At 37.6% G+C, this 16,681-nt stretch overlaps 1 protein-coding gene across 4 annotated transcripts in view; it reads right to left on the reverse strand.

Moving 5' to 3' along the window:
- Positions 1 to 16,681, reverse strand: part of dennd5a (DENN/MADD domain containing 5A) — a 39,919-nt gene that overhangs the window by 14,549 nt on the left and 8,689 nt on the right. For 2 of the 4 annotated variants that reach the window (XM_028476677.1, XM_028476653.1), the window contains exons 2-6: positions 12,553 to 12,624; positions 11,643 to 11,752; positions 10,760 to 11,444; positions 6,030 to 6,217; positions 3,745 to 4,056 (exon numbers count right to left, since the gene is read on the reverse strand). In XM_028476677.1, coding sequence (XP_028332478.1) covers positions 3,745 to 4,056; positions 6,030 to 6,217; positions 10,760 to 11,444; positions 11,643 to 11,752; positions 12,553 to 12,624 — 1,367 coding nt within the window. The remainder of the gene's footprint in view (positions 1 to 3,744; positions 4,057 to 6,029; positions 6,218 to 10,759; positions 11,445 to 11,642; positions 11,753 to 12,552; positions 12,625 to 16,681) is intronic. The other 2 variants (XM_028476662.1, XM_028476669.1) reach the window with 2 other exon arrangements.

Here is a 16,681-nt window from a genome sequence, read left to right on the forward strand (position 1 = left end):
TAACTAGACATTTATTGTCTACTTGACTTTTAAATTGTTTTATTTTTTTTATTCATTCAGTTCATTTCAGACATGGTTGCAATCACAGAAATTCACTTTGACATTCAGAGCAAAATCACATCATTGGTTTTTATTTTTTTGTCCTTTTGCATGCCGGAAAGGGCGACCAAAAAAAGAGCATTTTGCTTATCCAGATCCGTCCCCTGATTTGAACACAGATAATTTTACATCAAACCTCGTTTCTTTCCTAGTCAAACATTCTTATCTTCTTCATACCATAATTTCATCTTTTCATTAACGTCTCTCTCTTTTTTTTTTTTTTTTTTTTTTTTTAATGTGATGTGTTCTCGTCTCCTCACTGTCCTTTTTCTCCGTATCTCGTCGAGCTTTCTTTTCCAGTCGTTGTTTACGTTCCTCCAACTCTCCAAACTAAAAGTTCTTCTTCTTTCGGAGTACCTTCATATCCTCGGAAAGTCGTCTCAGCACACGATGCATCAGAAAGGCACATGCACATACACATACCCCCATCATTAGCAGGCCAAAGATCATGACCCCTAGCAGATACAGTAGATGTCCTCCACATCTTCCACTGTCAGCAGGGAGAGACAGAGCATCTGGCTTCTCCCCTGTGCATCCATGCCATATCCACTTGGGTATGTGTCCTTTGGACACGCTGGTTCGTGCTGTAGTAATTGCCTCGTCGTGAAGATTTTGTCGATGGCACTCAATGACCAGTTGATGAGTTCCATGTCGTCGCTGTATAGTTCGATGAAGAGTTGACTTGAGACCTGTATGCGAGTAGAAAAATCCTCCGTGTTTTCTCCGTAAATCCTTTCAGATTTACGGATCGTTGTGTCTCTGCGTCAAGGCTATTCCAGAGGTTCATGGCTCTATACACAGTACTATGTTTGCCAACGTTCGATTTGACCCTGTCTGGTCAAAACACATTATTATGTCTGAAGTCGTAGGAATTTTGATTGTATGTGAAACGTTTTTGTATTTGATGTGGTAGTTTTTTAGATGAAGCCCTAAATGCGTGTATTTGTGTGTTGTAGTGTATTATTTCTTGCAGTTTTAGGTATTTTGCCTTCTCGAATAATTCGTTTGTGTGTGCGTTGTGTGGTGCTTTATGTAAAATTCTTATAGCTTTTTTTTGTAGTTTAAATAGTGGTTCAAGATACGTTTTGTAGTTACTACCCCATATTTCGGAGCAGTAATTTAAGTGCGATGCTATGAGTGAAGAATAGATTGTTTTAAGTGATTTGGTATGTAGGATTTGTTGAAGCTTCCATAGGATGTAACTGCTTTTGGCAACTTTGTTTTTAACTATTTGTATATGTTTTTTCCAGGTCAGCTTGTCGTCCATCCACACTCCTAGTACCCTATATTCTTTTACTTGTTCTATTATTTCCATGTTTAGTTTCAGTCTTATATCTCCTGTTATTTTTCTCTTTCCGAAATTGATGAATTTTGTTTTACTGACGTTTAGGGCTAGTTTATTTACATATAACCATGTCTGAATTTTTGATAGTTCTTCATTTGTTGACTCTATTAAAGTATTAATGTCTTTACCTGAGCATAGGATGGTTGTGTCATCTGCAAACAACGTTAGTTTGAGGCAATTTGAGACTTTGTTCATTTTATACATAAAAGACATTTTCAGTTTTGGCCCTAAAATTGAACCCTGTATTTAATTTCTTCTATCATTTTAGTTAGTTTCTCATTAAATATGTCTATTTTACAGTCAGGTGCACGATACAAACAACAGATTATTATCTTACGTCCCTCTGGACTTGTAATTTTCACTGTTATACATTTCATCACTTCTTCCACGGTTAAACTCATCGATTCTATAATCTCCATCTCAATATTTTCTTTTATGAATAGTGCCACCCCACCCCCTGGCTTGTGTAATCTGTTCTTATAGACAAATTTATATCCTTTTATCATAAACTCCATGCCTTTTTTTTCTTTCAGCCAAGTTTCTGACAGTGCTATTATGTCAAACCTATACAATGTGGAGATGTAATCCTTAATGTCTTCAAAATTTGCATACATACTCCGACAATTACAGTGAATAAGTGACAGACCTTTTTCCTTCTTTGTTTCCACTTTGAATTCAGTCTCTGTATAGTAATGACAGTTCGTGTCTTGTTTCCAGTGTGAAAAGTTGTTTGGGTCCACTTCGTCCACTTGATTAATCTCCCGTTGTTGATGTTGTTGATAATGTTGTGGATGATTTTTAGTGATTCTTTCCATATCCATAATTTCTATCAGTGTTCTTGTCGTTTAGGTACCTCATTCGTATTTTTCCAGGTCTTCCATCCTTTCGATTAGAATGGGTTTTCCATTTTCTTCTCCTGGGGGTGTGATGTAAATCCTGCAGCCTCTGGTCCAAGTTTTCACAATTTTTCCTCCTTTCTTCAGTTGTCGTGCCTTCCATGCGATACTTGCATTCTGCTTCCTCAAGTTCTCGTTCATAAACACCATCGTTCCCTTAAGTTTTCTGCCTTGCTTCATGATTTCTCCTTTAAATTTCACGTTGGTAAATGTAATTTTCACATCTCTGGTATCTTTGTGTTTTGGCAGCAGATGGCAGTAGTTGATGTTGTCAGGGTTCACGTCAATGCCTTTCGAGTCCAGGTAATCAATCACCTGTTCTTCAATCGATTTTGTGTCTTCGATGGTCGGTTTCTCTGCTTGTCTTGTCGCACTGGCGTAGCTCCTTGGCCTAATCTTTAGGCCCGTGATGATGACATCCTCTTCTTTTTCTTTTCTTTCCAGATCTTCAACCCTCGCATTCAGCATTTTTATCTTTTCAACATTCTTTACATTTTCTTCTTTCAATACCTTGACGTCACTCTCCACGGTTTTCAATGATTTCTCCAGGGCATTCCTCATGGACTCTATCTTCGTAGATAGATCCTGTATCAACTATATTGATGGAAATTAGCTATGCCTTTATAAAAAAGGGTCTTTTAGATACTAAAAAAAGCTCATAACTACATTAATTAAAATAGAAACAAACAAAAAAAACTATGAAAATGAAGAAAAAAAAACGTGTTTACACACATTTGTAAAACTATATATTTCATTGAACATGTAATACTATTAGGATTTGATGTATTGTGTGCAATGCAATCTGAATTTAAAAACATTTTCAATCGTTTCACTTTAAATCAGAATGTTTCCATTACAAAATGTGTAAAGTACATCTATTAAAAAACAACCACAAAACGTGTTGGTAGGTAGTTTACAGTGGGAGATTAGCGCCCCCTTGTGTACATAATGTTTTACTGCAAATACCAAGTTGGAACAAGCCAGTTCAAGGTTTAATCATGTAATTGCAGTTTTAGTTCACTGTATATCACTGCTGGATTCAAACATTCAGTTACAGCTAAATCTGCTTATTATGAAGTTGCATTAACAACCCAGTCTTATTTTATAGTCCCAGTCATATCAACCCAGCCACATTAAGAAGCAAATATTGAAGGTCAATACTGACATACTACGTTAATGCATTAAAATGCTTTACTTTTTAAAAAACAAACAAACAAACCAGCAACATGTACTTTTTTACACTAGATTTATGTGTACATTTGTCCTTTTCTTTTTATAAGTAACCACTAAAACTCACTCTGTCGCTTATGGTCTTTACCTTTAGGGAAATAAAGGATTTGGACATTTGGACAACAGACATTTCTTGTGCTGACCAATCATAACTAATTAGTGAACATGTCTCACCTTCTCCAGGCTGACACCTGTCCTCTTGACCAGGGCCTGCAGTCGAGCTATGGTTTCATTCTCTTTCAGCAGATAGGAGTGGAGTGGCGACGCCAAGTTACCATTCCGCTTATCAGAGACCATGTCGACGGATCTGAAGCTACGGTATTTAGTCTGGCTGTCAGAGGATGGGATGTTTCCCTCAGGAGACAAACCAAAGGACACAAGCACCTCAGAGATCTCCTGAATGAACTCCAGCTTGTTGGGAAACTGGGGCAACTCTTCTGGCAGTTCGATGAAGTGATTATCGATGTCCACAAAACACAAGTTAGCCTAAACAAAGAGGAAAAAGAGCCCTTAAACCAGGGGTGTCAAACTTATTTTAGTTCAGGGGCCAAATACGGTTTGATCTCAAGAGGGCCGCAGATTTTTTTTGCAGGAAAACGAGTAATTTCAATATTATTGTGCCCTAGTTTGCACTTCTACGTATACATAAAACACAAAATATGTAAGAAACCGACAATAATAATGTGACAGATATCACACCCAACAGGATTTTCACTTTAAATTTCCTAGATTTTGTGACCAATTTCTATTAAGGAAAATATTACATCATAACAAGTAAAATTGAAGGATTTTGTAAAAATGTTGCGATTTTTTCAACTGTTTAATATTAACAATGACTGCAATCTTGTGATTTAAGCACTGGGAAAACTGTTAGCCTCTGAAACTATTGGTGAGATTCATTTACACAACGATTTATGTTTTCTCTGTCATTTTTATTTTCTCCTGTGGGCCGAATTGGATACTCCAAAGGGCTGGATTTGGCCCCAGGGCATGACTTTGACACTTGTGCCTTAAACCATCTGTTGTACAACCTGTTGATTTAGTGAGAAAATAATGTTACAATGTTTATCACCATCTATTTCTTAAAGCTAAGAACTGAGAACACATAATTATCATCTTTGGCCGTGTAGAAATGAGAGGGAATGCATTTGTTTGCTTCTAAGATCCAAAATCTCTACCAGTCAACATACAAAGATTTTTTATTTACTTTTAAAGAGAACACTCATGGTACCAGGAGTTTTTGGAAATTGTATAATACTCAAGATTGGAAGCACCAGGAAGAGTTTTTGTCTGTATGTGGAGTGAAATCATGGAACAGCCTGGATTACAACGTAAGCAATGCCAAAGTATTCAGATTTTCAAATCACTTTATAAACGTATGATCTGGCTATTGCAATGGCTATTGTCTTTAAATGTGAAATTAACTGAATTAAATTTATTACCATTGTTGATATTTTGCTTTGTATTCTTATATATCTCAGTTACTGATTATTAGTCAGTTTTTGTATTTTTTTCTACTCTGTTTAGTATATTATGCATTTCTAAAAGTCCAAACAGATGGAAGCAATATAATGAAACTTGTAGATTAAGAAATGAGGGTGGAATTAAATAAATCTTCCTTTTTCCCTCTCACTTTTGAGCAGACATATTATACACACATATATATATATATATATATATATATATATATATATATATATATATATATATATATATATATATATATATATATAAATATGCATACTGTATGTATATATCATTACAATTATTTGTGTACATGGATCTTATCTATTATTTTTGAACATCTGATTGTTTTTCTCTATTGGAGTTTCCCTCTACACAAAGAGTCTTTTTGTTCCTTTCGTTTTTTGTTTTCTCGTCCCTGCTCGAAAAACAATCAAACAATTGAATTGGAATAAATATGACAGCATACCAGTGTAATTATTTCTGCACATGTGGTAACAGATGCAGACTGAGCGTGAAAACCCATTAACAGCCACTTAAAGAAAGTTGAGAAGACACATTTAAGATGGATTGTAGAAGTTTAAGTACATCTTTAGGGGCTAATTTATTGAATCCTGTTTGATATTGTAAAATCTAGATCACTTCCTTTACACAAAGCTGAAGTCAGGCAACAATTGAGAACAACAAACAAATTCAAACTTGTTTCCATCCAAAAAACTGAGTCAAATTATTTTGTGTGTACAATTTTCAAAAACATCAGTAAGACAGACAGACACAGCCAAAACCCTAAGTAACTACAAACGGGGAAACACTTTAAATCTATGGAGACTGGCCAAGGTAAACAACAAATAAGATTCAGCATTCAACTTCACACCATACTCAGGTCACTCCAGGCCACTTTCACACAGGGATTTATTCAGCCTTGGCCTCAGCGTGGGACAGAAGTTATTTTAAACTCAGCTTGTGAAGGTTTGCTCTTTGCTGTGTGTTCGTACCTCCTGTGGCAGCTCAAGCTTAGTGCGGTCGTCTTGTCCGTTTGAGTGAAGCCCCATGAGGTATGGCACTGGGGCATCCAGGAAGTGAAGCAGAGAGGCGGGTAGGATGGGAACGTACACATGCTGCCACTGGAAGGGGAACATCAAGGCCGTGATGCTCTCCGCCACCGACATCAGCCTCTGATAATCTGTTTTACGAACATGTCCCAAAGAAAACAGCGATGAAGGACCAACAGGTGAAATCACAATAAATAATAGTTTAATCAACACTAAAACTAGTAACTATATGAAACCTGATTGGCTACAAGAGGAAAAGCATGATTGCTGTCTTATTTCTTGCCATCTGTAAAATGTAAGTTTGTGCAAATCCTCCTACTTGCACAGATCCCAGTGCTAAAAAAGCTAATAATAGCGGGGGTAGTTGAAATTCATCAGCTGTGCCACACGTCACAGTGAATAATAAAACCATGTTTGCAGTAAGATGAGTGAAACCACACAAATCCAAAGAATAAGTCTCTCCCTTGTTCTTGAGCAATGCGGGGTGACACGTTCCAAGGCATTACTTTACAAAGACAGAAAAATGTTGATGGCCAACTTGCAGTAAAACCATTGATTAGCAGAAACCAAAGAGGTGGAGGCCACACAGTATTCTGCTGCATGTGATTCATGAATCCGACCAATCCTTTGGAGGCAAAGTGGAAAAACCTGACACAACAACTGCTGCTGTTTTACCTCTTTACCCACTGGGCCTTTGTTATTCTCAATTTAATAATTCTAGGAGTGGTGTTGGCTTTATGAGCAGCTTTCAATGAATTTGCCATGATCACGTAGGACGTGTTTACATTTAGACTGCAGATCCCTGTGATTGAATAAACACACTGAATTAGGTACTGTATGCACTGTACTTTGGAGGACTTTGTTTGCACAAAAAAGACTTTACCGTCAATATTCCAAAAACGTTGGTAAAATCTATGTAAATGTTGAAAGGATTTTACACACTAGCCAGCAATGGCAATCCAATGTTATTATCCACAAAACATAAGGTTTTGAATCTTTTGCTTATTATTTAATAAATAAAAAGTTTTGTTTTCAAATGTCAATCTTTATCATGGACAGCTGTTATTGTGTGGCAATGAATCTTAAAACCAAGGTGTTATCATGAAGGCGAACGATTCAGGCGTTCCTTTGTTCCCACTGTAACAGATTGTTCAACACAACTGTTTAACACTGAGACCACCCCCACCTCTGTACCCCCAACCATTGCACATTGTTGTGTTTCTTATGCTGTTGTTGTTTTGTTTTTGTTTTAATATTTATTTTTTGTATTTTTTTTCCTTCGAATGTATGTTCGTCTCACAGTTGTATATTTGCACTATTATCCTATGTGGATATACATTTTTTGTTCATACTTGATGCCATTACTTGTATTTTATTGACCAGAAAATATGCCCTTCATTATGTCTCCCTTGGCTGTAAAATAGTTACAATCTGTGTGTGAAACCTCTTGAACAACTTTTATTCTCTAAACTCTGTATAGACTTTCTGTGAACATTCAGCTATAGGTTGAGTTTACTGTTTGAAAGCAGGTTTAGGAGGAAAGACTTGTTTTGTTTTTTTTCTGAAAGTATTTCTAGGGTTGGAGTCCAGAAGAGTTTTGTGTCTGAAGCCTTCTAATGAAGAGGTGCTCGTCTACAGCCCCCTGTGGCCTTCAGTCTTTGCTGAACCCAAGTTTAAAAGGCAACACAGATGCAGTCAGCTGGCCTTCTGGTTGATGTTAAAATTCCTTTATCATGACTCCTCACTGCAAATTCTTTAAGTTGAGGGTTTCACACTTCTCTCAACCGCTGTTCATGCAAAGCATCCAGTCCCCCTCATCTGCATTCCTGCTCTATCCCTCCAACACCTTCTGAGCATCCCGTTATGGTGACAAAATAAATATCATTCCTTCATTAGGTCACGGGCCTGGCTCGGATCTCACCTCTCAGCTGCTTCCTGTCCCAGCACAGAGAGAAGAATGCTAACATCACCCCGTCTCTTTTTAGGTCACGGTTACAAGAAACCACTTGAACAAAGAGTCAGGCATGACTGCGTGTATGCACAGCTGCATACCACGAGCATACTGGGAATGTTAACACAAAGTGTCACACTCACACAAAGTAGGTTAGACAAACTGAGGCACATCTTCTGACCTAAACTGCAACAATTTATTTTAACCATGCTAGTGATCGCCAAAGAAGATATTAAATATCTATGAAGTATGAATAAATATTGTTCATATTTCATGGACAAATGTTTTAGTGACTCATTAATTGGATGCTCTTATTAGTATTCCCCACAGCAATACAAGCATTACACTAAATTATGTAAATTGGTGCTTTCTTTTAAATTAGTTCACAATTCTTGGCTTGTTTAAGTTTGTGCGTTGCTGAAAGTCAAAGACATTGTGCTAAAAGACAAAACCATGGCTGACATAAACATGACAAGGCACCTTTCCTAAAGATGGGACTGGGAACATACTGGGACATGAAGATATTCATGTCTATAAAGATGCTCTAAAGCAGGGGTCACCAACATGGTGCCGACATGGACCATGTGAGGGGCCCTCAGGCCTGTCCTGGAGTTCTCGTCACAAATGAGCTCCATCTAAAATCCGATTTGCTTGCCAGGCTTCAAACCCACAAAGATAAATAGAGACGACAGATGTAGTCAGAGCATTAGTAGAATTACATACTGCTGCACTTTATATGTTTTTGTATTAAGTTAACCATCTTTAGAAAAAAATAAATCACTAAAACATTGTGACATGTTTTATGATTATGTTAAGTTATTAGTGTCTAATAAAATAGGAACATGGTGATTCCCCTGTTAAATGTAATGAAAATGAAACAATTGCATAAATAAATAAAAATAAAGTGTTGCATATATTTAATAAGTGCTTTTTAAACTGGTAACCCTTCAGACTATTCACGAGCTTTGAAGTACTGGTAGCTCTTTGTTTCAGAAAGGTTGGTGAATCCTGTTCTATTAAGAGTTGTTATTTTTTATTCTCCAGAGGACATAAATCCTACTTTAGCATCTGGTGCACACACTTTCTTTGAGCATCCTCTCCGTGCGTGTGTGCGCGTGTTTAAGTGTGCAGCGTTTCTTCCCAACAGTCCCTCGTTTCTTCTCAGAGGGAAGATTGCCAGGAATTAACTCTGCACAACACCCCTCACATGTTCTGCAGTGATCAGCCTCATAGGGGAAAGGAGGAAGCATGATGTCACTTCCAGCCAATGATAACTGTCCAGCATCACGGCTATCCTCCTCGTTTCAGGGTTGCCTAGCAACACCACAGCTTTGCCCCATTGAGAACGTGTTCCCCCCCCCCCCCCCCCCCCCCCCCCCCCCCCCCCCGGCTTCTAGCATTTTGCAAACCATTTGCTTTCTCCTGAAGCTGTAATGGATGCGATTACTAAACCAGACCCATCGTCACTAAGTGATGCTCTTGTCTCTTTGCACTCACATACTATAGACACAGAGAAGGAGAGAAAGAGACATATTTCAAATGCAAAGCTCAACCTGATGCAAGTTAGTCCTTACATAATAGCTGCCAAGAAGAATCAAGCTTCCTGAGAGGTTTTTGTGATTGGTAAAGCATTGAAATGATATAAACGGTAAATAAACATGTATGCATGCAGGTTATCAATACACACGAGTATGATCTAAGTGTATCCATCTTCTATATATATATATATATATATATATATATATATATATATATATATATATATATATATATATATATATATCCTATCCTTCTCTATACTTGTGTAGCATTCAAGATGTATAAAAGGAAGAGAAAAACCTTTGATGCTAAGAATGTGCATAACAGTCAGAAATTAATATGTGGTCTAATGTGATGACACTGCATGACCTCACAGTTCCCACACTAACAGCTAAACCAGAAAAGTGAATACGCACTATTCTCCACTCCACAGCAACTAGAGGAGCAGGAATAGCACTACTTTCATGTTATTTTAGTGAGCTTTGTCTTGTAGAACAGGACACACATGCAAACCTGAATAAGGGCTCATGCTAACAATGTTTAAATAGCTCAGGGCCATTGTCACAATTATTCACAACCTTGACTGTGCCACAGCAAAAATGACAGACGTAAGCAAGGCAAACACAGCCAGGATTTCCAGGGAAAACGTTCAGGTGTTAAAATCAGCTAAATCTGTAACACACATGCTGCCAGTCAGAAAATGTAATTATTGACAACTTTGGTAAAATGCAAGTACACAAAGTATTTGAACTCGTCACCAACAATGCACGTGTTTGCAGTACAAACTTAACACCAGGTACGATTTACCGGAAGTAATGTATCATTGTTTTTTTAGGTTTGGTACAGTTGTTATTAGGGTTAACTGTGAACTTTTCTGTAATTAGACTCTGTGTTCCCGTACAGAAAAAAACATTAAAACGCACTTTGTATCATATGTGAACGTCTGTCCATTGTATGGTGGTATGGCTCAGTATAAAGGGGTCAGCCATGTAACACCAAATTATGTATTCAAAATGTAATTAATTTTTATATGATTTTGTACCAACAAAAAAAAAACATTACAAAATGTTGGTGTTATTGCAATATTTTGTCAAGTAATTACAAAATGTGTGTAGCAAGACTTTTTTCCTTCCAGACATTTCTTACAAACATGAATAGTTGAAGAAGTAAATCAGCCACTTACGTTGTGAGTAGAGCAGTATCTGCATTTCAAGCAGTGCACAGGTGAACAGCTGCAGGACATTCTCTACTCCAAGTAGATTAAACATTTCACTGATGGCAAAATCAAAGAGCGGCAGCTCGAATGTGCTTGGTCTCTGGCACACCACGGGACCGTAGACGCCTGAGAACTTGAGGGAACGCCCAGACGGTGGCAGGGGCACCTCATAGAGGATGTTGTAGATGTAGCTCTCCAGGGGAAGGGGTGGGGGCTGTGGACATGCAACGGCCTGATGGAGCTGCTGCAATACCTTCCTACAGGCCTGTGGAAAGGCCATGGGGGTGATCAGGCAGATGCACTTTGAGACGTAAAGTGTGTCACGGCTGATGTCGTACGAGTTGAAGCGCTGCAGGCGAGAGATGGAGGGTGCAGCGTGGAGCACAGGGCGGGGCTGGGAGTGATAGCGATGCAGATCCTCTGGTCCTTTTGGGGAAGTAGGAGTGTGCAAAATGTCATACTGCTCTGCGTTGTGCATGTGGTAAAGAGTCTGCATGGCACTGCAGATCTGCTTGCTGGTCACCTCTTCGAAGAAGGTGAGAGCAAAGCCGTAGGTACGAGAGCCATCCTCTCGTGTGATGATGAAGGAGTGGAACTGAGGCTCCCTGGAGTCGACCTGTGTCCTGAAGGCCAGACCCTTTGGCATACAGAGCTGTGGATGGAGACACAACAGCAAGAAGCCGTTTGCTTATTTATTATTTATTTAGTTAGTTAAATATGCAATGGTTTACTGTTGAAAAAAGTACAAAATAAATAGTAGATAAATAAATAAATCTAATGCTGACTTTTTATGGTCTGAAGTTCATTCTTCTGTTCTAAGGTGTTTCTTTCCATCATATAAAGAACCTACCATTCCAACTGCATCCTGGTCAAATGGATTCCACTCAACATTGTCTGGATAATGTGCAAGGACTTTGGATTTAAAGGTTCTCCTCAGTGGACTCTGCTCAAAATTCTCACCTGGAAATCAAACACATTCAGAAAGGGCAAATACACAAAGAACAGGAGTTAGCAAAAGATATAGACGTACAAGCAAAGGAGCAGTTTGATCAAGAGCTGGGTAAAAAAAGTGCCAAGCATGACTTCAGAGTAATAAGCAAATCAGGAGATCATTCCTGAAAGAAAGACTGTATTGCATCATATAAAGCTGTCATCTGCATCATCATTGATTAATTAAATATAATGTATTAGTTTAAAAAAAAAAAAAAAAACAGTATTTAATAGCCAAGGAAAAGATATGCAAACCAAAGTTTACAACTGTAAAAAAAAAAAGGCTTTCTGACAGCTTTTATGACAATACAGAATAACACACAATCAGAAGGCACAAAATTGAGTTGATCTGAACCCAGAGTAAAGCAGAAGTGATGCACACACCAAAGCGGTACTGAAAAAAAAAATCAATCACGGAGTAAGGGGAGAGTAAACATTAACCAAGCAAAGGCAGCTTATAAAGCTCGGTGTTTGAGTGTCTGACAGAAACAGAAACAGAAGCAGTGAGTGTCAAATATCAGCTCATAATTTAGCTGCTGCTGAGGGAGGCGAGGGGTGGAGGGGGAAATAAGAGAAATCAAAAGAGGACAAAAATTAAAGAGTGCACAAAGCAAAAAGGTAAGAACTCACACCTTTGCAGAAAGTAACTCTGAGAATTGAAGTAACAAAAAAAGGGCTGCTGAGAAATGAACGACAGCTTGTTTAAGGGTGAGGAGTTAAAGCTGAGCTCGAGCCAGTCGGGACGGAAACGTGTACGGTGAAAGGGTTACCTTCATCTGCCTTTGCCAATTTTCCTCTGGCCCCATCTCTGAATTTAGTAGCCTCTATATACTGACATAAAGCTACACAACAAATGAAACAAGAATAGCATTAAAAAGCCTGATTGTTGATGGGCATCACTTCTCTGTGCACGGTGTACACAGGTTTTCAAAAGAATACAGAAATGCATACACAGGCAGGTACGCCGTATCACAAACACACATGTTAGTGTAAGTAGAGTGTGTGTTTCAGACATGTATAATGATCCAAAGAAGCTGTTGGGGCGGTGACACGCGGACAGATTTTCTGTGACATTATTTCTTCATCCTCTGGAGATCAGTGTTCTCTTCATCAGTCCAACAGCAAGAATGTTCCTGATACAGCAATTAGACATAACTGTAATACTGTCCATGTTTTGTCGTTTTGCTAGTTTCGCTTTCCTCTTGGTCTCTATGGTCAGATAAAAAAGTTGTTTGATCGTATAAACACAAAATTGACATTTAATGGACTTTAAATTTACATACACTTGTACACCTTGTGTACACAAACGGTCCATCTCATAAAAGTGCAATAAAAATGTACCCCATGAATTTTTTATTTTTTTTACTTCCACCGCATCAGATCTTTTCCACTACTTCGGACCCATCATAGATATAAAATGTAAAACTATTTTCAAACCAGTTTTATGTTTGTATGAACTTTTATCATGAGAACCTCAAATCTATTCAGCAGGAAAAACACTAAATATGCAGTATTTCCAAAGATGACGGCCAAAGTGAAATATTTTTGATGAAAATGCTATAGCCTTGACTGTGTCATTAATTGATAACAGAATTTATTTTACTGCATTATCATTTTTGGCACAAGGACAGTTTTAAAGAATTTCTTTTACACTTGTACAACTTGTATATTTTGCAAGATAAAAAAAATCCAGGCCTTCACTGAAATTTCCCTCAACGTTGTACAATGGTTACTGATTGGTAGGTGTCATTACACCTAAAACATATTTTCCCTTTATTTTGAAGGTCGAAGCTTTGATCTATTAGGTATTCGTTGAAAAAGCATTGCTATGTAATGATTACACTATATGAACAATTTTGGATAAACTACAGCAGGGCCCGCAGAACGTCACTGCTCCAAATAGCACGTACCACCTTCGAGAGATTTCAGTTAAATGATTCGGTTCAAGGTAAAATCGGAATCTACGTTGAATTGCCTTTGAAACGATATATCACACAACTATGTTCCAACAAATTTAGAAATTACCGGAAAAAGGAGGTACAGTATATATATATATATATATATATATACATCCCAAACTAGATTCCTATCTAACTTACGGGGTAGTGCCAATGATTCCGTACCACCAACCACTATAATATTTTACTCGCAAATAAATGACAAATTGACTTTCGTTTTTTTTCTCTTGGAGCCCTTTGGGGCCCAAAATTGGGCTCCGAGTGTCGATGTGTACACATCCATTGATTATACGTACCAAATTTCTGCCTGATCTGTTCACGAATAACAGAGGAGTAGCGATTTTAACTAGTGTACACAAGAAGAAGAAGAAGAACAACAACAACAAAGTGAGTGGCGTTTTGAGTCCAGTAGCCCGGCCTAAAAATACTGTTTGTGGTTACAATGAGAGTCAATGGGGCAAATTTGGTCACAAGGTTGCTAAGTAAGGCTCTCTTTTTCTCTACTGTGTATGATTGAGAGGGATATTTTTGGTCATGTTGGTGATGTGTTTGTTGATGATTTTAAATGTTTTTACTGATGGTTTTAAATGTTTTTTGCTGCCGATCTTAATGTTCTTATTGATTTCAAGTTGTTGAATGTTTTCTGTTGCACTTTTTGATCATGTAAAGCACATTGAGTTGCCTTGTGTATGAAATGCACTATACAAATACATTATCCTTGCCTTGCCTAAGTGATTGTATGATGCATATCTCCTTTTCTATACACTTCCAATACACAGGACTTTGGAACTCAGCAAAAGAAAAAAAAACAAAAGTAGCAAAATAAAAAATGTAAAAATAGCCTTAAAAATGAGCGGAATATTGAGAGGCAAACAAATCAAAATACCCAAAATGTCACTTTTGGTCACAAAAATGCTCCAAGGGTTAATTTGTCAGCTTTAAAGTGGAGGTCTTATGGAGGTTCATATTCAAGTCTTGTGGCAATAACCACCAATGATCATCATCTCAACACGCCCTACTGTGCGACAGCAACATGTAAAGACTTAGAAATAATACAGAGATCAATGCCCTCTTGAAGGATCAATGGATGTACAAAAAAAACAAAGATCCATCGATCTCTCCAGTGCCGCATGAGAAAATGTCACGATAGAATAACCTTCAACAGGACTTCTCACTGAGCAACACCAACACTGATCCTGCTGAGTTTGTTTTTTTTCTGTCATGCATTATTGATGATGTACAACCCTGCTGTCATGGTTACAAAGCTATGCTAGCGTCCACTAGTCTGATCATAACAAACTTGATGTCTTGCTTCAGTGTGAAACAAAATGTATCTAAAAAGGTTAAAACCGGTTTCAAAGTGCAGTTTAAAACGTTTAGTCCTTTGAATTTAAATATTAAGCATTTTGTCACCTTTTAAGGTTTTTTTTTTCTTTCTTTTTTTGCCTGAATTAGTTTTCTGAGGTAAGACCAATGAATCCTCCAATGCTTTGGACAAACATTAGTTTTTGTGATCCATTACGGCGTAAACCTGCAATTGTATGAAAAATAATTGAATGAGCGTGTAGAGACTCTTCTTCTAAAACCTGTAGTCTTCCTCAAGAATAACACATTTGTTTATTGATGTGTGGATCTCATGCAAGTCCATATTAATCTCTAAGTAAATTTAGTCTTTGTCAAACTGACCCTTAAAAATGTATAATTCCAGCAAGTTGTTTTTGTCATCTTTTTTTGTTTTGTTTTTGAAAAAGAACACCAACAGAACTTGCTGGAATTATTACGCGGAAGTCGAACAAACATCAAAGTGATCAGCAGACGCCTCTGAAGAAGACTAGTAATAGACCGATACATCGGTCGGCGATATTATTGGCCGATTTTTGCGTTCTTTATGTGTATCGGCATTGGCCGATGCGGGCCGCTGCGTTCGCCGATTCGCATTATTTACAGAAAGCAGAAACATTTTTTTAATTGTTGTTGTAGTTCACTTTTGTTGATTTCAATAAATGTTCCTTTTTTAAAAATTGAGACTCACAGCGTTTATCATCATCATTGTGTAATTTTTATGATGTAAATTGCGGGGTCAAAAGCAGCATCGGCTACAAATACCGGTTCAAGAAAATCGGCAGTCTGTATCGGTCATCGGCTAAGGCTGATGGAAAAAAAATTGGCATCGGCCCTAAAAAATCCATATCAGTCGATCCTTAAAGAAGACTGGGAGATGAGAAGTCGAAACATGTCAGGAGATCAAAGTACCTTTGCTGAAAAACAGTTGTCTGAATAAATGAAACCTTAACATATCATATGAGCCTTAAAAGTCTCTAAAGCCTGATGTTTTAGAAAATAATCAAAGTTTTGAGGAAAAATGCCAAAAAGTGCATTGAAAACATTTTTAAAAGATTTATTTTGACAGCTAAAATGTCAGAGAACGTTCTGAATTTTGCTGTTTCCTTGCTCATTGAACTTTACACATGCATTAAATGAGAAGACGTTTTCTCTACAAGAGCCAACTTACGTTTTTGTATCGTAGCCTGGGAGCTCAGGAAGGTTATCTAACATATTTGAAGGGCTTTTTGTAGCAGGAGTGGAAGCATTTTTTGTTGTCCCTTTGAGCGTGACATTTGCAAAGCCTGAATAAAACAGTCCTGCTGCTACATTCATGAAGAATGTCAAAGCCAAATGTAAACTATAGTCTCTCTTTAGATGAACATGGCCTCTGAAAACTAGAAATCAGGACTTTCCTTGATGGACTATTTGTGGACGGTATCCCTGAGGGGAAAGTACACAGTGTACAGGATGACTCAGTCAAGAAGACTTCCATACAAAATAACATTGAAAAGATTGAATGTTATTGAGTTGATTAACACTTTTGGTGATCTAAACAATAAACTTCCAATTCCATTTTAAATGAAAAATTAACTTCAACCCACCCAGGCTTCCAATG

This window comes from Gouania willdenowi, chromosome 3, assembly GCF_900634775.1.
Source record: "Gouania willdenowi chromosome 3, fGouWil2.1, whole genome shotgun sequence".
In the NCBI taxonomy this organism is placed as follows: domain Eukaryota; kingdom Metazoa; phylum Chordata; class Actinopteri; order Blenniiformes; family Gobiesocidae; genus Gouania; species Gouania willdenowi.